The sequence below is a fragment of the Littorina saxatilis genome, linkage group LG1, assembly GCF_037325665.1.
Source record: "Littorina saxatilis isolate snail1 linkage group LG1, US_GU_Lsax_2.0, whole genome shotgun sequence".
In the NCBI taxonomy this organism is placed as follows: Eukaryota; Metazoa; Mollusca; class Gastropoda; order Littorinimorpha; family Littorinidae; genus Littorina; species Littorina saxatilis.
This window is the reverse complement of record NC_090245.1, coordinates 80135597-80159632: the sequence shown is the minus strand read 5'-3', so window position 1 is coordinate 80159632 and position 24036 is coordinate 80135597. Positions and strand designations below refer to the sequence as shown.

The following is a 24036-nucleotide window of genomic DNA, read 5'->3' as shown; positions in this document are numbered from 1 at the left end:
TTCTTCTCTTCACTCAAGTGGAACGTCTGTTACAGTAATAGAGTCCTCCCTTCAAACAGCTTTAACTCTTACCAGTTCGGGGGTTTTAGGGCATATTTTACAGTGCTGTTGGTGCCTACTTGCCGAGTGGCTATCTGGGGTCATATTCTAAATGAAATATAGAAAGTTATATATCAAATGAAAGGAAAATGAATAAGCTTTTCATATTTGCAAGGAGAATTGTGCTATCTTTAAAGGTAAAAATTTTATGGGGGTGACAACATGATTTTTGTTGAAATTTGTACGCCCATTTTTTGGAACACGTGACAAACACAAAGAAGAAATTTTTTTTGTGTTCAGTTTATTTTAGATATGCTGCTAACTAGTCTGTTTGGGCATTCATTTTACATAACATAGCAAAGTTTTATAGAGTTTTGCTGATAAACAAAAAAGTTATTGTCACCTGAATACCCCCACCCAAATTTCAAAGTTGGACGTTTCATGCCTAAGGCCCCCCCCCAAAAAAATATTCTGTTTACGGTATCCTGACTGACCCTATTTTTTCGCGCGACCCTAGACTTTTGTTTGGCATTTGGTAAAAATAAAAATTAAAAAAAAAAAATAAAAATTGAAAAAAAAAAAATTGGAAAAAAATTTGAAATTTTTTTTTGAAAAAAACCACAAAATTTTGAGAAAAAAAAAAAAAAGGGGGGGGGGGCTTTGTTTTTTGGGAAAATAACTTAAAAATATGTTTTGGGGAAATAAACAAAAAATAAAAAAAAAGTCCCGACCTACCGACCCTATTTTTTTTGGCCTATGTTACCGTTAACAGACTTTTGTTTTTGTTTTTGCCTAATAATGCATTTCTATAACTAACTTATAACAAAAACCCAGCTTGTTTCAGTCATAAAGTGTGTCTTAAATATGAGTTTATCCACTGTCCGACCCATCCAATGTAAAACAAAAAAAAACAAAAAAAAAATTATAATTAGATAATTGGTCAGTGGAAAACTACAGGGGGGGCATCGTAAGCTTGCTTACGATGGGCAAGGGAGCGAACTGGTGAGAGTTAAACGATGTAAATAACTGGTGTAGTGCTAATGCCATGCTTGTCCATCCAATAAAAACTAAAAGTATGGTAATTGCAACCAGACAAAAACATCAGATTTCTCCACTCAAACTAAATCTTACTATTGGTACGCAATCAATTGAACAAGTTCAACAGCATCGCGTTTTAGGGGTAATTCTTGATTGTGAATTCAAGTGGCAGGCACAAATACAGCATATTTGCAAGAAAGTAGCCAAGAACGTTTTCCTCCTATCCAAGTTAAAGCAAAATACCGACAGAAGGACTCTGGAAATGTTCCACCATGCTCATGTAATGCCTCACATTAATTATGTTTCGACGCTCTGGGATGGCAGCAGTGATGTCCACTTGAAAAAGTTAGACTCTCTCTATCGTCGCTCGGCAAAACTCATCGTAAAGGATAATGCCTCAACAGATATGAAATTAAAAATGCTTAACTTTCTTCCACTGGAAAAGCATCTCAAGTTAAACAAAGCCATTTTCATGCATAAATTGTATCACGGTAAAGTGCCGATTTACATTACATCATTATTTAATAAAGCTACCCACAGATATGGGTCGGTCAACTTGATCCCACCAATTCCACGAATTGACCTGTATAAGACCAGTCTTGCTTTTTCGGGTACTTCAGTTTGGAATTCACTTCCATCATCCTTTAAGCACCTAAAGTCATTAAAAAGTTTTAAAAAATGTGTAAAAAACCACTTAATGTCTGAGTAGTTTAACGCCTTTTGACTTACCAAACTTAGTATTACGTCAAAAATATGCTGTGCATTGTATATTCTGAACATATTTTTGTTACTCTATTGCTACATGTTCGATTGCCACCAGCTTGTATTTATAATTACCTGCATAGTATGCATTTGATTTTATGAATAACCACATATGTATGCTCTTCATGCCTCATCTTTATCATCATCATCATCATTATCATCATCATTATCGTCATCATCATCATCATCATCGTCATCTTTATTATCACGTTTTCCGACCTCCTGTTGTTGGTTAACTTTTTAACTTTTTAATTTTTAATTTTTTATTATTTTTTATTTTTATTATATAATTGTGTGTCTATGCGTCCCAAGGACAGATTGTAAGAAAAGGCGTAGCCTTAAATCTAAATCCTTGTAAAATAAAGTTCAATTCAATTCAATTCAATTCAATTCAATTCAATTCAATTCTCTCTCTCTCTCTCTCTCTCTCTCTCTCTCTCTCTCTCTCTCTCTCTCTCTCTCTCTCTCCAAAACGCACACATTTATCACACACACGCGCGCGCACTGAATACAAAAAAGTGAGTTAAACTTAAAACCATTTTAGTGGATTAAAACAACAACAACAACATAAAAAAACCTGAGTCACACCCACGACCAATGCCTCTGGTTCTAATTGTACAAAAAATGCCTTCCTGGGCTATTATGGCTCTTCAGTCCAGTCCAGCAGCGCTTTGTCCACAGAAGGCAGCTGAGAGCTCCGTGCCCGCTTGCTCGTCGTCACAGTATCGCCGCTTTCTTGCCTAAGCAAGATTTTTTTTCTTGTCTTTCATGATTTTCGACAGCGTTGGCAGGAGGACACCTAAATCAATGGCCATCTGTGTTCGGGATTTGTGTGGACTGTCCTCTACTGCCTTTATGATTTTAAGGCGCCCAGACAATGTCAACACTCTACGTTTGCCTGTAGCTTTCGCTTTGCGGTCCGCCATTTTGCAAGTTCGAGTCGCTATGGAAGGGAAATTACTCTTACCACACTTTGGTGACTTGGGTCTACTTTCGTTTTCTTACAACCGGTCTTGCAACAACGCATTTGTGCTGCTCGGGACCAGAGATTTGCTTTCATACAACCGGACTTTTATACATCCGATTTTCATACAACCGGAAAATTCTAAGTAATAACAAAGAGTAGCTTCTGCCGGGACCCTGCCTACCCCTTTCATACATCCAGACTTTCATACATCCGGTGTTTTATACATCCGGTCTATACTGTATAGACCGGATGTATAAAACACCGGATGTATGAAAGTCTGGATGTATGAAAGGGGTAGGCAGGGTCCCGGCAGAAGCTACTCTTTGTTATTACTTAGAATTTTCCGGTTGTATGAAAATCGGATGTATAAAAGTCCGGTTGTATGAAAGCAAATCTCTGGTCCCGAGCAGCACAAATGCGTTGTTGCAAGACCGGTTGTAAGAAAACGAAAGTAGACCCAAGTCACCAAAGTGTGGTAAGAGTAATTTCCCTTCCATAGCGACTCGAACTTGCAAAATGGCGGACCGCAAAGCGAAAGCTACAGGCAAACGTAGAGTGTTGACATTGTCTGAGCGCCTTAAAATCATAAAGGCAGCAGAGGACTGTCCACACAAATCCCGAACACAGATGGCCATTGATTTCGGATGTAGAGATATTCGCGGCTGCCACACTCCTTCAAACCACCATTGTGGTGTACACAGCCACTTCCGAATGCTCGCGGGGATGGCTGCCACACCCACCCCTTTTCCCGATAAAGGGGTAGACAGGTCCGAGGAGAACATTTACCTCCGAAATCTCTGTGGCCATTTTGAGCGGGTGGTGTCCACAAAGGTAGTCTAAATGAGGATGCCCTGAAAACTTCCCCACCAACTGATTTTTATCCAGATTCTATAGCTGTCAACGAGTTGTTCTGTTTAATTTGTTTCTCCATTCAATCTTTTTTTTTAACCTGTTACAAATTCGTCACGAAGACCCATAAAAGCCCAGAAGGCATTTTTGTTACATTTATTATTATTATTATTCTCTTTATTTATATAGCGCCTTATCCGAAGTTCAAAGCGCTTTATGCCGTGTGAGATGGAATTTTTTACACAATATATCACGCATTCACATCGACCAGCAAACCTCAAGCCTGTTAGGCGAATGTTCACCTTTCGCGGCCTTTATTCCAAGTCACACGGGTATTTGATGGACATTTTTATCTATGCCTATACAATTTTGCCAGGAAAGACCCTTTTGTCAATCGTGGGATCTTTAACGTGCACACCCCAATATAGTGTACACGAAGGGACCTCGGTTTTTCGTCTCATCCGAAAGACTAGCACTTGAACCCACCATCTAGGTTAGGAAAGGGGGGAGAAAATAGCGGCCCGACCCAGGTTCGAACACGCAACCTCTCAATTCCGAGCGCAAGTGCGTTACCACTCGGCCACCCAGTCCAATTATTACCAGAGACATTGGTCATGGATGTGAATCAGTTGTTATCTTTTTATGGTTTTTTGGCTCACGTAAGTGTAGCCTATGCGATGATAAACTTTGTCTGTCTGTGCGTGCGTGCGTGCGTGCGTGCGTGCGTGCGTGCGTGTGTGTGTGATAGAAACTTTAACATTTCCGAGTCTATGGATAAAGCTCGCATAAGAAGATTACGTCTCGGTCAAAAGTGTTTGACGTGTGTGATAGAAACTATTTGAAGACGTCACATTATGACGTAAGAGGGTTAGCCGTCACGCAAAGGAATTACTGAAAGTCTCGGTCATTGTTATTGTGAGCGGGCCGAGACTAATTGGCAGATCCAGGGTCTCGCTTTCTTGCACAGTTTCACCTATGCTTACTGTGTGTGTGTGTGTGTGTGTGTGTGTGTGTGTGTGTGTGTGTGTGTGTGTGTGTGTGTGTGTGTGTGTGTGTGTGTGTGTGTGTGTGTGTGTGTGTGTGTGTATGTGTGACGGAGTGATTGAGTTTGTGTTACTGTTTGTCGATTTCTTACGTGAGCCTTGAAGGCTTCGCCTCTTGTTTTTTATGTTGTTGTATTTTATGTTGTTGTATTTTATTTTGTTGTATTTTATGTTGTTGTTTTTATGTTCTTGTTGTTTTTATGTTGTTGTTGTTGTTGATTTTATCCATTAAACTGATTTTATGTTTAACTCCATTAATAATCTGTTTTGTTTGTCTATTCAGTCATTTTAGCCTGTTATAAATTTGTCATGACTGAAGAGCCATATGCATAATAGCCCAGGAAGGCATTTTTTTGTACAATTAGAACCAGAGGCATAGGTCGTGGGTGTGACTCAGTTTTTTGTGTGTGTGTTGTTGTTGTTGTTTTAATCCATTAAACTGGTTTTAAGTTTAACTCACTTTTTTGTATTCAGTGCGCGCGCGCGTGTGTGTGTGTTATAAATGCGTGCGTTTTGGAGAGAGAGAGAGAGAGAGAGAGAGGGGGAGAGGGGGGGAGAGAGAGAGAACTCAGAAAATGTTATTTGCTACGCCAACGGTCATTACAAAGCTTCCACGACCAAAAACATTGTCAAAAGCGCAAAAGGGTTGTGGAGGGAACACACACAATACAGTTGAGCCACACACACACACACACACACGTGCGCGCGAGCGCACGCACGCACGTACGTACGTACGCGCACACACACACACACACACACGGGGACGGGGGGGGGGGGGGGGGGGGGGGGTCGGAGAGTGCACGGCCTTATGCAAAGCAGAACAGTTCCTTGCACAAACAGTTGCTCTTTCTATCGGTTGTCCTGACTGTGTCAGTGTATGTAAGTACATGTACTTTTCCACTTGTTATTCACAACCCTTTTCTTCTAACAAGGATATGTATCAACACATTTAAACATAAAAAACAAATAAATACAAAAATGATATGGAAAAAACCCCTACTTTTATCAAGTAACAGACGCGTGGCCGGATGTATGAAAGTCAATCCACAATATTTTCATACATCCGGTTAACCGGATTTAGTAAAGACCGGATGTATGAAAGACAAAAAGTGGGTCCCGACGACTTTCTTACATCCGGTCTCGACTGTATTCACATTGTGAATTCATACATGATGTTCTTTTATTACAGGTACCACTGTAGATGCATTCATAAGGTAAACAGGTAGAAGTCCTCTTCTCCCCTTTGGAAAAGACCTACCTGCGCCATCTTGTGGAACTGTTCAACAAGCGCAGGCATGAAGGCGGACTGACTGCTCTCGATCAAGTTCTGCATGAAGTGTACTGCCTCCTCATCGTTGTAGTGTAGCACAAACCTCTCCTGCACCTATAAAGTGACAAACATCAAACATTTACTACATGATTTAGGTCTGAGACAACAACAACAAGTCGCGTAAGGCGAAAATACAATATTTAGTCAAGTAGCTGTCGAACTCACAGAATGAAACTGAACGCAATGCCATTTTTCAGCAAGACCGTATACTCGTAGCATCGTCAGTCCACCGCTCATGGCAAAGGCAGTGAAATTGACAAGAAGAGCGGGGTAGTAGTTGCGCTAAGAAGGATAGCACGCTTTTCTGTACCTCTCTTTGTTTTAACTTTCTGAGCGTGTTTTTAATCCAAACATATCATATCTATATGTTTTTGGAATCAGGAACCGACAAGGAATAAGATGAAAGTGTTTTTAAATTGATTTGGACAATTTAATTTTGATAATAATTTTTATATATTTAATTTTCAGAGCTTGTTTTTAATCCGAATATAACATATTTATATGTTTTTGGAATCAGCAAATGATGGAGAATAAGATAAACGTAAATTTGGATCGTTTTTTAAATTTTTTTTTTTTTTTTAAATTTTCCGATTTTTAATGACCAAAGTCATTAATTAATTTTTAAGCCACCAAGCTGAAATGCAATACCGAAGTCCGGGCTTCGTCGAAGATTACTTGACCAAAATTTCAACCAATTTGGTTGAAAAATGAGGGCGTGACAGTGCCGCCTCAACTTTCACGAAAAGCCGGATATGAAGTCATCAAAGACATTTATCAAAAAAATGAAAAAAACGTTCGGGGATTTCATACCCAGGAACTCTCATGTCAAATTTCATAAAGATCGGTCCAGTAGTTTAGTCTGAATCGCTCTACACACACACACACACACACGCACGCACACACGCACATACACCACGACCCTCGTTTCGATTCCCCCTCGATGTTAAAATATTTAGTCAAAACTTGACTAAATATAAAAATGCACAAACGTCTGCACCTCGAAAGTGACAAACGTCCAACGCTACTGTATGATTCAGTTCCGAGCCCCAAAAAACAGAGTATGCTTTCTCTGTTACTAGTAAACAATTTCCAGATCCTTTTTATAAGCTGGAGCTTGCAATTTTCGTGATCCGCAAACTGCGCGTGAATATGATTAATCCATTGAAACTCGGCGTGTAGCCTCTATACATACACTAACAGAGTATGCATGCATCAAGCACTTCGATTGACAGGGTGGGCACCCCAGGAATTTTTTACTGCAGGGCGTTATAAACGGCATACTGACGGTGGGTGCTGTGAGCGCCTTAGAAGCTAGTGCTTATAAAACCCACAATCGGAGCAGCAGCTTTATGTTGAAACTAAAACGTTCAAATACAATCAAAATCAGTAGGATTGACCGATTGTCGAGTTTTCTTTCCCTGGTATTTTTGGCATATAACTACCAGACTTTCAGCAGGTCAATGCAAACACCTGGCTTACCTTTTGCACAGCCTTGTCTGGCTCCAGGGCAATGTCAGGGATGTTCACGTCCACCATCAGCGAGAACAAGTTCAGGAACAGATTCACCTTCCTGTTCCATGACAAGCAATTACTTTCTATTTGTGTTGTTTTAAACTTGTATTATACGCTTCCACACAATTTGTCTACAAACGATCTTTGGGAAACGAAAGAGCATCAAATAGAGCGAAAAACTGAGTAACACTTGTCCATGTCAAAGCATAAACTTCAAATGCACTAAAAAAGTGGAGATCTTTACAGCATGCACAGACCAACTTACAGACAGATATGCTCTCCTTGTGATACATTACCTATTGAGTACCAACTGGGCCAGAAACAACCCGCGGGGTTTGATTGGTACAAATCACAACAAATCTTAATTTCAACCAATCCGAAGCCGCAGCTGCGTACGTGTACCACCGAGTTTGGTGGGACCCAGTTTTGCCTCATGCACGTCAGCCCAGGTACCCAAACAGAAGTTTACAGAAGGAAATGCCACAAGTGCGTGAGACATTTACCTTCTGAGCGCCAAGAAGGCAGTGTAGGTGATCTGTTTGAACTGTTGGAACTGCTCGGAGGCAGGACCCCCCATCCCCTCCACCATCTCCTTGCTCAGCTTCATGGGCGGCGGCATCGGCTTGGGGTCACGACCCAGGATGTAGCCGAAGTCGATGTGCAACATCTTGCCTGGTGATGCAGATGGACAAATGTGTAAGACAGTGTTTGTGCTGTAGCCAATATTCAGTCCTTGCAGTGTAAGACATTTACATTTTCCAGGAGTTTTATATAATTCTAAATTTGTTTGGTTGCCCTCACAGATATTGCTCTCTATTCCACACTACCGTATTTGACGGATTACAAGACGCACCGTTTTATAAGCCGCACCCCCGACTTTAAAAAATAAAATTGGGACGAGCCACGTATAGGCCGCGTCACTATATTAGCCGCCGTGAAAAAAATATATAATCAGATCGTGTCAATCAATCAAAACAACCAGGCAAACGAAAGTACGGTATTTGGCGAAATCGGCTCCGAGAATAAACAAGTGAAACAAAGAAGAAAAGTGAAAAAGTTTGAAGAAAAATATCACACACACACAATTTGTAACCAACACACACATGTAGTCCCGCCCGGAATAAGCTTTTTTGGGATGATTTATGACTTTTGCGCACATTTCGAGCAGACGAAAACACAACATGGCGGCTCTCGCTCCTCCAACTATCGCGAGACACAAAAAAGAAATCTCGTGCGCGCGAGATCCTGATACATCCGGTGTTTCTCTGTACGCTATCTTGTCATGACGACTTGTTGACAAACGAAGATTCGCGAAAGAAAGAGAAAAGCGCCGAGTCTTGAGTAGAGAGCTAATAAAGTACCGGTAATCGCAAATCGAGCGAAATGAAAATCCGCGGTGACTTCCATTAGGTGAATGCTATTCCAGTTTAGGTAACGTTTTAGCCGCATCTTTTTATAAGCCGCAATGCGATTTTTTGACAAAAAAAGTCGTGGCTTGTAGTCCGTCAAATACGGTACTCTCTTTTCTTAAATTTTGGATTTTGTTTGAAGGGAGAATTTTTTTTCATTGTGAGGTTCAGTATACATACTAAAGTGAAGTCACATTTGAAAGTTTGATCAATCAAACAAACAACAAAACAGAGCGATGGTAATTTACCAATTTCTTTGATCACCAGCAAGTACTAACATACAGTTACATCTGTCTTTTGTCTTTGACTCTTGCCATCTTGAGTTCAAAGAAATTACACTGAGGTGAGCTATTTTCATTTTCTGTTCATTATCTCATTATTATTTTGTTTGCTCATCCACTGCAAATACCACCAGGTTGATGTACTAGTGAATAGTTCCTTTTAGCTATTGTTAAACATTGCAATAAGTAACCTTTGTTGTTGTTTTTATTCTTGTAGATGAAAAGACCAACCTCTAGTACTGAGCATGATGTTGTCAAAATGTCTGTCTCCAACACCCAGCAGATAAGTCACAACAGAGTACCCAGCTGCACAAATTCAACATACAATTTAGAAAAAATGTGCTTGAATTCATCTGCAGCGCCGATAATTCTGCTCCATACTAATGTTCTCTAAATAATAAAGCCAGGTTCAGGCATTTTGAAGAAAGTATATTATGCATCATTGTTGTAATTGTAAAGTTCTAGCTTTCTATATGCTGATGCAGTCAATGATGAATGACATACACACCACAACATATTCAGAGACCACTTTTTCATGCAGACAAAGACAGAAGATATGCGAGTTTTGAAATTTCAGATATAAACGTTTATATCAACAGCTAAATAAAATGACTTTAGATGTCATGTTCTGTCATCATTTATATTTTGAAAAACATTCAAAAAGTTTCAGTTTGGACAACAAATCCCACTATTGTGGTAACACACCATGCATCATCTGCAGTTTGTACATGCAGTAATACCTATGACAGCAGGGCTGAGATGCAAAAAGCAAAATTGTGACCCTCCACCACGGAATGAGTCGCATGTCACCTTTGCATGATTTTTATATTTTTTACATTTTCTTAAAGAGTTTTTTATGCTCTATCCAGTGGTGAAAACCGTTTTAAAAAAGAGCAAAAACTGTTTGAGTTATAAGCCTGTGACTAAGGTGACCCTCACACTGTTACCAGACACTCCCCGGACTTATATTAAGCCTAGCGCAGAACCGCGCGAGGTGACATGCGACTCATTTCGTGGTGGAGGGTCACAATTGGGTTAGAACGTGCCGCGGGGTCGGATTGGTTGAAATCACAACAAATCTCAATTTCAACCAATCCGACATGCAGCTGCGTACCACCCTTTTGGGTGGCATCCAGTTTAGCTTTGTGCACCTCAGTCCTGGGCAGTACTTGGACTATTCAAAATATACCTACATTGTAGGCGATTAATGTCCGTCTATAACAGGTCAATTTCAGTAATGATCATAAAAAAACATGCAACAACAGAGTTTATAGGGAGGTGTCCTCCAATTGGAGGGGCCTCACATTACAGGTACAACTGTATCAACAAAACGTACCACAGCTTTTGACGTAGTTGTCAATGACTTCGGGCTGAACACCCAGTGGTTCCCCTTCACATGGGGCGTGTTTTCTGAGGAAGTTGAGGATGCTGCCTTCCTTCTGCAGCACCTCTGCCATAGCTACCGCGTCAACAAACTGCACAAAACCTTGGGAAAGAAGAACATCATACAGTTGAACCTGCCCTGGCGACCATCTGTCTATAAAGACCACCTGCTTATAAAGACCTCCCCAAAGGATCCCCAACCCTTTTTTTACAATATAAATCACTTTTGCATAAAGATCACCTGTCTAACGTGACTGCGATCGCTCAAATTTTGTCACAAGTCATGGTATCAACCTGTCATGGATGACCACCCAACGTGTGTTTTTACAAAATATTAAAACTCTGGAAACTGCGAATAAGCATACCCTCTTCTATACTCAAACCCACTTCACATTACAGGGCAGACCCACCGTATCCACATCTCCCAGTGATGTCCCTTTCTCGGCACACCTGCATAACCACTCTCTTTTCAAAGCAGCTGACACGTCATTGTCTTAGCATGTACAAATCTCTTTTGTTTCGTAACATATTCTTCCAAGTGTGAATGTCAGCAGGGGAGCAACTTACACAAAATGAAACTGATGTCAGGAGAGCAGGCTTTGTGAGCAACGCTGCACTTCATGTGTATTGAACGCAACAAGTTAATGTTACTGTCAGATTGTTTAGAAACCAAGGGAAGTAAGCAAGGTAAAACCAACAAAGCTGAGCAGAGAAAAGTATTGAACTGTATTGTGGTGCATGGCATTGTATCGCAATTGTACAATATCAAATTGTAATCCATTGTATCACTAAGCGTACCATGTTTGCTGCTGGTGGCAAGGACCTTGTAGGGCGTCAACTTCAAGTCCAGCTTCTCATGCTGTAGCAACTGCAATCAAAAGAGTGAAAAAACACTGACCCAGTTTGATGACAATTCTTCTAAAAGAGAGAGATATGCAGGGATGACCAACACCCCCATTTTGACGCCTGACAAATTGAGACAAACAGGTCTAAAAAAGAGAGGAGTCTTAAAATAGAGGTACATGTACATACATTATGAACATATGATACGGCAGGGTTTTGATTTAAACAAGAAGGGCAAAGCCCATACGACTCACATGCTTTACACATTTTTCCTACCAAAATACATGTGACCTTGACCCAAGGTCAAGGTCATCCAAGGTCATGCAACACAAAGCTGTTAATTCAAGACATAGGAAGTACAATGGTGCTTATTGGCTCTTTCTACCATGAGATATGGTCACTTTTTGTGGTTCACTACCTTATTTTGGTCACATTTCATAAGGGTCAAAGTGACCTTGACCTTGATCATATGTGACCAAATGTGTCTTATGATGAAAGCATAACATGTGCTCCACATCATTTTTAAGTTTGAAACAGTTATCTTCCATAGTTCAGGGTCAAGGTCACTTCAAAGTATGTATACAATCCAACTATGAAGAGCTCCTGTGACCTTGACCTTGAAGCAAGGTAAACCAAACTGGTATCAAAAGATGGGGCTTACTTTGCCCTATATATCATATATAGGTGAGGTATTGAATCTCAAAAACTTCAGAGAAAATGTGAAAAATGTGAAAAATAGCTGTTTTTTAGGCAACATTTATGGCCCCTGCGACCTTGACCTTGAAGCAAGGTCAAGATGCTCTGTATGTTTTTTGGGGCCTTGTCATCATACACCATCTTGCCAAATAGTGTCCAAGAAATATCCAACGTTAAAGTTTTCCGGACGGACGGACGTCCGGACGGACGGACGGACGGACGGACGACTCGGGTGAGTACATAGACTCACTTTTGCTTCGCATGTGAGTCAAAAAGGAGGAAGTCTTAATTCTGGGGGTGGGGTTGGGGGTTTGGAGTCTTGAAAGGAGGGGTTCCACTGCTTCGCTCTAATAATGTGTTTTAATCTCTCGCATTCAATGCCTCCCTCATCCTTACTGAGATTACCAAGAACACGATCAATAGCTTTAGCAGCTTTGCAGATAAGAGAACAGACAGCGAAAAAAAAACCCACCTTATCCATAAGTTCAATCATCTGGAGAATCAGCTGATCCTGTCGCAGATCATCGCCATGCTTGAAGATGGTGACGTAGCGACCTCCTTCCACCGTGCGGAAGGTCAGGCGACAAGGCATCAGTTTGCTCTGTAACACAACACAAAACACAATGGCATCAGTTTGCTCTGTAACACAACACAAAGGCATCAGTTTGCTCTGTAACACAACACAAAGGCATCAGTTTGCTCTGTAACACAACACAAAACACAAAGGCATCAGTTTGCTCTGTAACACAACACAAAACAATATGGCATCAGTTTGCTCTGTAACACAACACAAAACACAAAGGCATCAGTTTGCTCTGTAACACAACACACAATGGCATCAGTTTGCTCTGTAACATAACACAAAACAATATGGCATCAGTTTGCTCTGTAACACAACACAAAAAACAATGACATCAGTTTGCTCTGTAACACAACACAAAACACATGGGCATCTGAGCTTGCTCCGTAACACAACACAAAACACATGGGCATCTGAGTTTGCTCCGTAACACAACACAAAACACAACGGCATCAAGTTGCCAGGTCTGATCACTACTTACGGCGAAGAGTGAAGCCTCTTGTGGGATGATGCCGGTGACTCTCACAGCAGGGTTGAGTGGGAGAGGCATCTCCTGGAAGGTTGTGAAGTTCACCTTCAACGCCTCTGCATCTTGTAGCAAGGCCTGCAGCTTTTCGATCTGTAGAAAACAGAGAGGAGGAGATCTAGAGTATTTCTCTCAGCACTTGCGATGTCAGTAGTGCTTTTCCCATTCTTTTTTTATCATTAGAATACTCTCACTCTCTCTCTTTCTCCCTCCCCTCCCCTGCTCAAGCGTGCAATTAGAACATGCATGCACATATGTACACACACATGTAGGCAGTTGCTGTAAAAACAAAATAAAAAAATACTCAGACCAGTCAGACTCAGGTTAGTTACTGTGAGTCACACAGTGCAGTTGTACACAAACTGCCCAACAAACAATGCACAGGGAGATAACCAGCCTGAAGTTTATCAACTCAATTATATACACATGACCCCCTCCCCCTCCTTTCCCGGCCCCCTTCCCAACTCTGTCATTCCCACACACACACTTACCTTTTTGCTGCGACTGCCTGACTCTCGCATGACAATCTTCACCATGACGACAATGTTGTTGAGAAAATCTTTCTGTGTGTTGAGCGCTGAGCGTAAGTGACATAGTGTCTGGCCTCCCTGGGAAATCAAGTTTAGCCACACAAATATCAGACTCACATAAATAGAGCCATAAAAATATCAGACACAGAGTCAAATATCAAACATAAAATGAGCCACAAAAATGTCAGACACATTTTGACGATAAAATAAACAAAATATTTCAAAGCAGCTTCATTCTACAAAGATGCTTGCTACGGAACTAAACGTCCCCCTTTATGAAAGATGTGTGCGTGTGCCTGTGTGCATGCATGTGTGTATTATGCCATCTGTCCCCAGAAATTCTCTCCATAAAATTCTGGCTGGTGGCTGTGTGTGTGTGTGTGTGTGTGTGTGTGTGTGTGTGTATGCACACATGTACATGTGTACAATATGTGTGTGTGCATGCTGAGTAAAAAATATATGAACATGTGTTTCACTGGCTCTCCCTATCCATCTTATGGCTCACTAAAAACAAGTTATTGTGCAATTTTTCAGCCGCACCTTTTGCAGAGCAGAGCTGAAGCGCTTCATGACGTACAGGTACATTGCCCTCCATTGCTCATTTTGTTCGTATCTGGGCTGATTGTCCTGCTGCTCTTCGCACTCCACAGCCAGGTACCTGTCACAGGTGTCAATACTAGTTACAGACAGCAAATGCCACATGAACGTTGATGAGGGAATAGGATGGGGGGTGGGTGGATGTGGAGAAGGGGGAGGAGGTGAAGTATGGGGTGGTATAGTGCTGTACAGTGGGGAGTGGGGGTGGGGATGGGAGTGGAGGAACTAGGTAGGAGAAAACAGGTGTGCATGTGTCACAGTGTGTATGAATGTGTGTGTGTGTGTGTGTGTGTGTGTGTGTGTGTGTGTGTGTGTGTGTGTGTGTGTGTGTGTGTGTGTGTGTGAATGTGTGTGTGTATGTGTGTGTGTATGTGAATGTGTGTTTGGGTGCGTGTATGTGTGTGTGTATGTGTGTGTGTGTTTGGGTGCGTGTGTGTGTGATTGAGGAGTGGAAGCAGGGGAGATAGAGGAATTAAGGCCAATGTAACACACATAATTTCTCTTAGGCTTTGTCATAAGTCTAATGTGAAATTTTGTGTGAAAGTAATGACGAAAAGTTGTATTTCTGATTAAATTAAATACAAACACAGAAAGCAAAGAAACAAACAATTACAACAGAATTTGAACCCCTACATTCGTTATGGCAAAATATGTGCTATATAATAACACAAGAAGAAAAATCATTTTCATCATTTACTCCACACGCTAAAGCCAATTTCCTTTTTAGCCTGTTCAACAAAAAAATCAATTCTTCTTTCATTCTTCTTTTCATGAAGATAACTTTATCCTGAATAACTTAGCTAGCTTTTCTTTGCCAGAAAAATGACACATTTTTGCGTTCATCATCTGTTGCCACATTATGAACAGCTGCAGTGACTCACCAGTAGAAATAGTTGGCCACCTTTGGGTTATTGCAGGCACGGGTTATCAAGAAAGTGGCAAGGTCCATCTGAGCAACAACAAAAGAATAATACAGTGGAACCCCTCTCTTAAGATCTCCTCCCCCCCCCCCCCTTATTTAATACCACCCCTTTTCGAGACCCTAGTTTTTAAAATTTTCTATTCATATAAGTGTCTGTAAATTTACCTTCATTTTAAATCTCCCCCTTATTTGATACCACCCCTTTTCGAGACCCTAGTTTTTAAGATTTTCTGTTCATATAAGTGTCTGTAAATTTACCTTCATTTAAAATCTCCCCCTTTTTTAAGACCTGATTTTCTCAGATTTGTGGAGGTCTTAAAAAGAGGTTCCTTTGTACTACATTTTCTGTCAATCTGTGACTCACTGTAAATCATGTGATACTATTGAAAACAGTCTACAAAATATCATAATTTGGGATCTGTATAGAATGAATGTAGCTAGTATCCTCGACCCCCTCCCAGCCTGGGAATATTCTTGAATTAGTTGTCATTAACTTCATTTAATACCCCCAATGTAAGTCTCCCTCCCTTTTCAGACCCTGTTTTCTCAGAGTCTTTGCTGAGTAACCAAAGTACAATTTTTTTTTAAAGGGAAACTGACCCCTAGTTTCATGGTAGTGGAGGCAGGGTCTGGTCGACTAGGGACGGAGCTGTTGAGGGTTTCTGTCAGAGAGTCAGTGGAAGACGCATGAGACAGACTGCTGCTGGATCTGCACAATAACATCTCATGAGTAAAAACTAAATATCATCAGTCCCCAAAAGTAAATACTTTGAGTCTCTGCTTGGACATTCTGTGGCTTTATTTAAGAGAACAGAAAAATAATCTTATTTACCTTTAATATTAGGAAATCTTGTCATTAACGATAAACTGAATTCTTATGACCTGCATTATAAACGTGTTTTTTTCTGCCAAAATTTATTGACAGAAAAGTTTGTCACAATTTCCTCACAATTGCCAACATTTTTTCATTGAGGGAGAAAGGTTACGCCAAGGATTGCAGAAAACTGAGGAATCCTTTTAACTGCTTGCAACAGCCCTGCTCCACAGGCAGTACACTTATATTATTTGCCTTCAATCAAGAACAACTCCAACTCCAATGTTACCTGTCCTTTTCCATGGAAGTAGAGACGTCTGATCCAGACATAGACAGTGGATCCGACTCGGACATGGAAACACGATCTGAGGCCGGCACAGATGGACGCCGGGATATATCGTCAACGTGTTCTTTGATCTCTTTGAAGTTTTCATATTTCAGGGCCTGAACTAGCTGAAGTAGGTACAGCAACAAGTCCTGTGAAAAGAAAAATGATACTTTAATATTTTATCAATGAATGATCTATCAAGACGTTTGTCAAACTTGGTCCAGAACTAAAACACCTACAGTGGTATCTGCCAAGAAAGAAAACTCTTGAGACCAGCCAAGAGTGTCCCTGTATTGCTAGTTGCCTTTCATGACAGGTATATTTTGGTCAAGGCATAGACCATTTATCCTGGACCGCCAACTAGCTCTCTCTCCGCTCTTTCTCTCTATTACGAGGTAGCGGCCTCTCGCATTTAGGAACCTACGCTTACAAGCCTTTCAGAAATCAGGGGGACGTGATATCCGGTGTCGATTGTAAACATGGACGAAGTTGCCGAGGTAAGTTCTGAAAATGCTAAAATAAACTCAGCAAAAGTGCATATGGAACATGTTTTTCGATGAGTTTTGTTAAGTTTAGTTTGGAGTTTTGGAAAATCCAGTTCATTGTCACCTCCCATTGTCACAAATAACTGGAGCGTGCTTTCTTCTCACTGTCTTCAAATCGCTCGCCTTTCAAACCGGACCCGATGCGCCCCTGAAAGTCGAGAGTCGTAACCTCGAAGGGTCACGTGACGAGTTGGTGATCCAGGCTATTTGGTCTATGATCAAGGTAACAGACAGAGAAACCACTGAGGGTGTTCTTTCATGGAAAAGTATCCTACCTCTTATTGGCAGGACCTATAACAACTGCATATCACTGCCAGACTATGAAAAAGTAAATCATTCTACAGTGTGTTGAAAATGTGCATGTTCTCTGAGTTGACTGATCAGGGAATATACTTGTCCAAATTGTCCCACCGCTAAAAAAAACCCACTTTCATACCAAACACAATTAGTTATCGAGTGTACTCAATTATCTGCCATCCAGCAGGGTAAATCAGCAGATACCTTCCACAAGCTAGCGTTCAGCAGATATTTTTGTTGAAATGCATCGTGCACTAATTTCCGCATGTTTCCACATCATCTTCCACCAAGAAATTCAATACTTACATAAAAAAAAATGTCCCAAAATGTTTATCTCTCAAACTTTTTTTACTTTAGAAATGAATAAGACTCCAAAAATTCTGGTTTTAGCCAAGCGGACAAGTTTTTGTGTGTTTCCCGACAGGCAAACCAAACCAAACTCAAAGTTTCATTTCATACTTTATTGCTCAATTTACCTCATCATCAGCTCGCTCCAGTCTGCTGACAGCGTACTTGCGGACCAGAGGGTTGGAGAAAGCCGGGGTGAGTAGCTCCAGGGCGTCCACAACATCGATGGCCTGCCACCGTATCATCAGCTCTGTGGCCTGTTTCACTTCTTGGGGAACATTCCAGTTCACACACTTCAGGAATTTTGTCAAAGCCTGGAAAGCATTTTAAAACAGTACATGTATATCTGGTTGTTGGTTAATTGCAGAACGGTCAATACTCAAAACAAGACATGCTAAAATAATGGGATACTTGAGAAAAAAAGAGTAATTCAGTTGTATTGGGAAGCAGTGAGAGGAAACTGGAGATGGTTCAATGGAAGATAAGTAATGCCCCCCCCCCCCCCCCCCCAATGTTCTTGCTTCCACTTAAAACAGCACACACACACACACACACACACACACACACACACACACACACATAAAAGAAAATGCGGATAAGTTGAGCATACCAACCTCTTTCTGTTGTGATAAATAGAATCGAAACTTCCACACCAGGTCCTGTTCTTCTGAGCTCAGCAATGTTGTGGGTGGATATGACACAATTTTCTGAAGCAGATAAAAACAAATACATATCTTTATTTTGTCTGTGACTTCACTACACAGAAATTTGTCTTTAGGCCTGCATCACAATTACAAGATGATTATTGCACAAACAAACAAACAAACACAAAAGTGAATAAAATAGAAAGTAGCAGAGGAAGAGGTTCGGGAGGATGATAAACCGCCTGGGGACAATGTGCGAACAATAAAACAAAACAAAATACTAAAACAGAGCACAACACTAAAGCAGAGCCTTATAATGATTTGTGTGAATGTGAACAAAATTTTAACAAGGGACGGACGGACGACTCGGGTGAGTACATAGACTCACTTTTGCTTCGCATGTGAGTCAAAAAATTGACGAGATGAGCGATATCAAAAGCCACAAAACGAGAGGCTGGGGGGAAGAAACAGTGCAGAGATACTGTAACATACCTTCAACAAGTCCCTCGTCTTGGCATCAGGCTTCAGCTCCCTGTCTCTGGGTCCTGAGCGAAGGCTACGTGCCATCTTGTGATGCTTGATCTCATACAGGTTTTCCTGCAATGCAATGGAATAATCTAGCAAGGAGGTAAGAAGAGAGGAAGAAGGGGGTGGGGGGGGGGGGGGGGGAAGAGAGAGAGAGAGAGAGAGCGAGAGACACAGAGAGAGAGAAAGAGAGATAGAGAGAGAGAGAGATAGAGAGAGAGAATAGTAATTCTTTGAAATTTAAAGTACTAGAATAAACAGAGATCTGCTTTGATAATCTGGCCCTTCCTCTAAAGAGAGACTATAATCTACTATGGCTCAAGAATAAACAAAGGCTTGTGTATATTTACAGAATGAAAGTAATAACATAATATATACACATAAGTACTGTATATATATGCACATGCAATGCTTTACAGCAGGAAATTACAATCGCAGCAGAATTCATCAAATTCAAAAGCAAGTCGCAAAATATTATGTCCTGAACTTCCTCACACAGTTCAATATCAGCCACATATTCAAAGTAACATAGTATGCAGCGGTACCAGCGATGTGGGGCCCCTCTGCTGAGAGGACTCCTCCCTTAAAAGGACACATCCTCGGGTCCCCTTGTCTATCATCTCTACCAAAGTATATCTGTCATGACAGACCACCTGCAATGTAGGGACACTTTACCTGATCTACTATGGGTGTCCTTTCACCACAGGTACCACTGTAATAAAGAAATGACCAACCATTCTTGGACAATTTAAATAATTATGAATGGAGATCTTGCCTGTGGAGCCTGCTTGAAATACATTGAATTTCAACACTCACCAAGAGCATTTCATGGTCGGGGATTGTGACGAGATCAGCATGCTGACGAAATTCACACCCTTTGTCTCCGTCCTGAAATAAAAAATGTTGGTCAAAATTAGCCATCTATGTGACAATAATACAGTAAAAATTATCATACATCCACATTTATGTGCAAAAGTATTCACATGGATACACAGTAGGAAACACACACACAAACATTCACACATGGTGCACAAATACAGACAGACAGACACCCACACACACACCAACAGACACACACACACAGTGACATACAGATGAACATGCATTCTGTTTAAGTGGGCACCTTTTCGTAATAGACAACGGTGTATTCCTGGTTGTCGTACTTGATCTCAGGGAATTCAACCATCAGGTACATGTAGTTGGATTCCCTTTTCTGTTTCTCGTTGATCATCTCAATCTCTCGAAAGGTCAGCCTGTCCAGCCAGTCGCAGCGTATCATGTGACCGTTGTGATGCTTCTTGGTCATCTGTGAACATGTCACACTGCAGATTATTTCATGTAGTACAGTGGTGCGTGTACCTGCTATATGAGGCCCCTCTGATGAGCGGAAACCTCCAAGAAAAGAACCCCTTCTGTTGTCCCTTTAACTTTTAACCTGAGTAAAATATACCAGCTATGAAATGACTCTTGTAGTGCGGTCTAATTTTGCCTTGACAAAAGGGTGTCCTCTCAAATACCTCTGTAGCAATAAGTGCAGGAAACACTTTGAAGCAAAAACAATCAGTATAATACAAGTTGTCTTCAGTTTTGCACAGTGGTCTTTCAACAGTTCTCCTATATGCCTTGAAGTAGTGTAAAAGGCAAGTCATTTGCCTAATAAATACAAACGCCAGCATATTAACATCTATTCTGCCAATCATATATCTATATATATATACGACTTGTGTCTGTGTGTGTGTGTGTGTGTGTGTGTGTGTTTGATCGCCATGCACGGCCAAAGTTCTCGATGGATCTGCTTCAAATTTGGTGTCCATATTCAGATACACCCTGCACAAAATCTGGTTGATGAGATATTTCAACACGTGCTCTCAGCGCGCAGCGCTGAACCGATTTTGGTTCCACCTGAGCTACCCGGGCCCCCATACCGACACACCAAAGCCAAAGTTCTCGGTGGATCTTTTTCAAATTTGGACACCGTATTCAGCTACACCCCGGACACAATATCATCGATGAGATATTTCAACACGTGCTCTCAGCGCGCAGCGCTGAACCGATTTTGGTTTTTGTGTTCATTTCACCATTAGAAGTAACTCTTCCTTATCTTCTCCAGTGTTTTGCGTTCATCTCCCTTCCTTCGTGTGGCTTCAATCCATATTCCCGTTTCTAAGTTACTATTTTTAGAATGTCACTGCGCTGTCCAGAACGCTTCCCTTGCACCCGTAAGTTGTTCTTACTGTCAAAGTGAAAAGGTCGAATCAATTTATAGCCACGCGAAAAATACACTCTCACCTATCTCTATATATTTATAGATATAGATATACATATATATATACGGCTTCTCTGTGTGTGTGTGTGTTTGTGTGTGTGTGTGTGGGCAAAAACCTGTGTATTGTAGAGTTCTGTTTGTGATGTGGTCTAGCGGCTTTTGTCTGTCTGTATGTTCTGGCATTTGAGAAGCCACAACAGATAATATAGGGCTAAGAAATAAGCTCTAAAATTCTCAATCCCGTTTGACAGGACTTCGCCTGCAAAGGTGATTGTGATGAACCGCCACGCTGTCTGTCTGTCTCGCGATTCACCCCGGCGAAGCCGGGTATTCCTCTAGCCGCGATTATCTCCCTTCCTCCGTGTGGCAATGCCGGGTCCCAGACGCAGCCTGGTATTCGGCTCTACTTCTTCCCGGTGAAGCCGGTACCCGGCGAAGCGGGTAATCATCTAGTACATCATATATGTGCAATTGCAAGATAAATTTCATTCAGTTCTACACAGTTTTCTTTCAACTAGTCTCCTTGATTCTTGATGTGATAGACAAAGTATTAATCAACTCCATACAAAAGCCATGAGATCAATAATCTAGCTGCTAGTCATGTATTGCATCATCAAATGCAAGACAAATCTCATTCAGTTCTGACACAAGGTTCTTTCAACCTTTCTCCTATGTCCCGCCTTGAATTGACAGGTAAGAAATTAATCAACTCAATACAAAAGCAAGCAGACTAATAACATGTACATGCCAATATTGTATCATAAAATGCACGACAAATGTGGTGCATGGACACATAGAAAATGCAACAATCTGAACTTCACATCTGAGACAGTGACAAAAGGTCAGGTGTCATGTCTACTGTCCCGAATGACACACGATTGCTGACATTTCACCATTGCCAACAGAATAAACAAATAAGAAATAGGTAGAAAATGAATGTGAAAACTGACTTTAATTGTTGATCAGTATTTTCTATACCACTAACAAATAATCTACTTGCACATAGCTGTTTGGCAAATGTATGTTGCATGGGACACACTGACATGAAAGTGGAAGATGTTTTTCCCTCTAGAGAAACTACATATCAAGTTACACTTTTTGTGCTCTTCCATTCCAGTTGGCAATCAATTGTTAACGCATGTTATTAGAAAAAATAGAACGAAAACAGATTAGATAGAATGAAAAATGTACTGGTGATGTCATTTGGGACATACTGACATGAAAACGTCACCTTTTGTCATTGTCTCATCTAAGAATATGTGACCCTCCACCACGGAATGAGTCGCATGTCACCTTTGCATGATTTTCATATTTTTTACATTTTCTTAAAGAGTTTTTTATGCTCTATGCAGTGGTAAAAACCGTTTTAGAAAAGAGCGAAAACTGTTTGAGTTATAAGCCTGTGACTAAGGTGACCCTCACACTGTTACCAGACACTCCCCGGACTTATGTTAAGCCTAGCGCAGAACCGCGCGAGGTGACATGCGATTCATTTCGTGGTGGAGGGTCACATACAGCAGTCCCTGCAATGTACGGCCCCCGGCGTGAGCGGACACCTGACATGTACGGACACATTTGCTCGGCACGGAGTGTTTTCCTTCTATATTTGCCCCCCCTTAAACGGACACCTGCAAAACGTGGACACGGACACTCATTTTCGGTCCCAACAGCAGGTCATACCTCCAATGTACGGACAGACCATCGTCAAATTTTCACCACAACAAAATCGATAACAGAGCAGTCCGGCTCTTGGTGCAAAGATGACAGCCGCAATGGCGTGACGACAGTCACTGGTAACTTGAGTGCACCTGTACCCATCAGGGGGGGGGGGGGTAGTTTTGGTCAGGAGTGGAGTACATGCGAAGATGCCAACATGAAACTGCACTGTGCTCTTTATTCTTGTCTGTTGGACGTAAACAACAGAAACCACAATCGATGAAGGTCCTGAGCGAAAGAGAGTGAAAAACCGGCCACAGTTCTCAGCATCGTGTGTCTGTGTGTAACCTCTTTCATTGACAAGATACTCTTGTTTCCCCTCAGCCTTGACCGAACCCTTCAGTTGTTTTGCTGTGTCAAAAGTTACGACACAGTCAACTGGTTTTGCTCTGAATGAACAGTTGGAGCTGACCTCTCTGGCCACAGCCCAACAGTACATGGCTGGAGGGAGTGAGAGAGAGAGGGAGGCGGGGGGGGGGGGGGGGGGTGGAGGGGTAGCTGGCTAAACTCTGTGGGGTGTCCGGTGTCACTGCATGTCAGCAGGAAGAGCATTGGAGAGAAATAGAGAGGTGTACTCTTCCACACAATTTCCAAGCATCAGTTGTCATGGCTTGGGGTAGGCATTAGTGAGGGAGAGTGGGAGCTGTGTTATGTACAGTGTATTTCCGACTGAAGAGTGAAAAGTCACTGCCATGCCACATGATCGGCATGCAGTCAATAAAGCCAGACAAGATGAAAATAAATTACATGATTATGACATGCAGCTCTATCTGCTGCTATTTATTCAAACTAGGTTTCAAGCTTATTCTTGCAAAGCATCTGCACACGCTCCTCTGTGCTGTGTTTGTGTGGCTGCTTTCGTATGTCAGTGCATGGTGAGTGTGTTCACTGCCTTAAGAGGATTTATTTTATCTCTTCTTTTCAACACTTTTCATACAAATCATTTTTACAGAACGTTTAAAGAAGTATTAGGAGTTCATTGTTTAGTAGCCACAAGAAGTGATTAGCATAGACTCAATCCTGTTGTTTGTGTGTCTCTGTGTGAGTGTATGGGGGAGGGGGTGGTGTGGTCACCCCTCCCGTGACCGGACACCTGCAATGTACGGACAGTTTTGCTATGGCCCAAGGGTGTCCGTTCATGAGAGGGACTGCTGTATATGGTATTTCCACAGACGGTGAATTAGGGAAGGGCCACGAACAAAACATTTCAACCTGACTAGGTCAGGAAGATATGGAGGGGGGAAGG

At 41.5% G+C, this 24036-nt stretch overlaps 1 protein-coding gene across 1 annotated transcript in view; it reads right to left on the bottom strand.

The window, feature by feature from the left end:
* Positions 1 to 24036, bottom strand: part of LOC138981064 (phosphatidylinositol 3-kinase catalytic subunit type 3-like) — a 38871-nt gene that overhangs the window by 8739 nt on the left and 6096 nt on the right. The window contains exons 5-22 of the mRNA XM_070353872.1: positions 19932 to 20114; positions 19625 to 19696; positions 18776 to 18880; positions 18254 to 18346; positions 17768 to 17953; positions 16411 to 16598; positions 15908 to 16016; positions 15267 to 15334; positions 14329 to 14446; positions 13750 to 13866; positions 13214 to 13351; positions 12625 to 12753; positions 11412 to 11481; positions 10567 to 10716; positions 9462 to 9536; positions 8044 to 8212; positions 7508 to 7598; positions 5957 to 6082 (exon numbers count right to left, since the gene is read on the bottom strand). Of these exons, the coding sequence (XP_070209973.1) occupies positions 5957 to 6082; positions 7508 to 7598; positions 8044 to 8212; positions 9462 to 9536; positions 10567 to 10716; positions 11412 to 11481; positions 12625 to 12753; positions 13214 to 13351; positions 13750 to 13866; positions 14329 to 14446; positions 15267 to 15334; positions 15908 to 16016; positions 16411 to 16598; positions 17768 to 17953; positions 18254 to 18346; positions 18776 to 18880; positions 19625 to 19696; positions 19932 to 20114 (2187 nt within the window). The remainder of the gene's footprint in view (positions 1 to 5956; positions 6083 to 7507; positions 7599 to 8043; positions 8213 to 9461; positions 9537 to 10566; positions 10717 to 11411; positions 11482 to 12624; positions 12754 to 13213; positions 13352 to 13749; positions 13867 to 14328; positions 14447 to 15266; positions 15335 to 15907; positions 16017 to 16410; positions 16599 to 17767; positions 17954 to 18253; positions 18347 to 18775; positions 18881 to 19624; positions 19697 to 19931; positions 20115 to 24036) is intronic.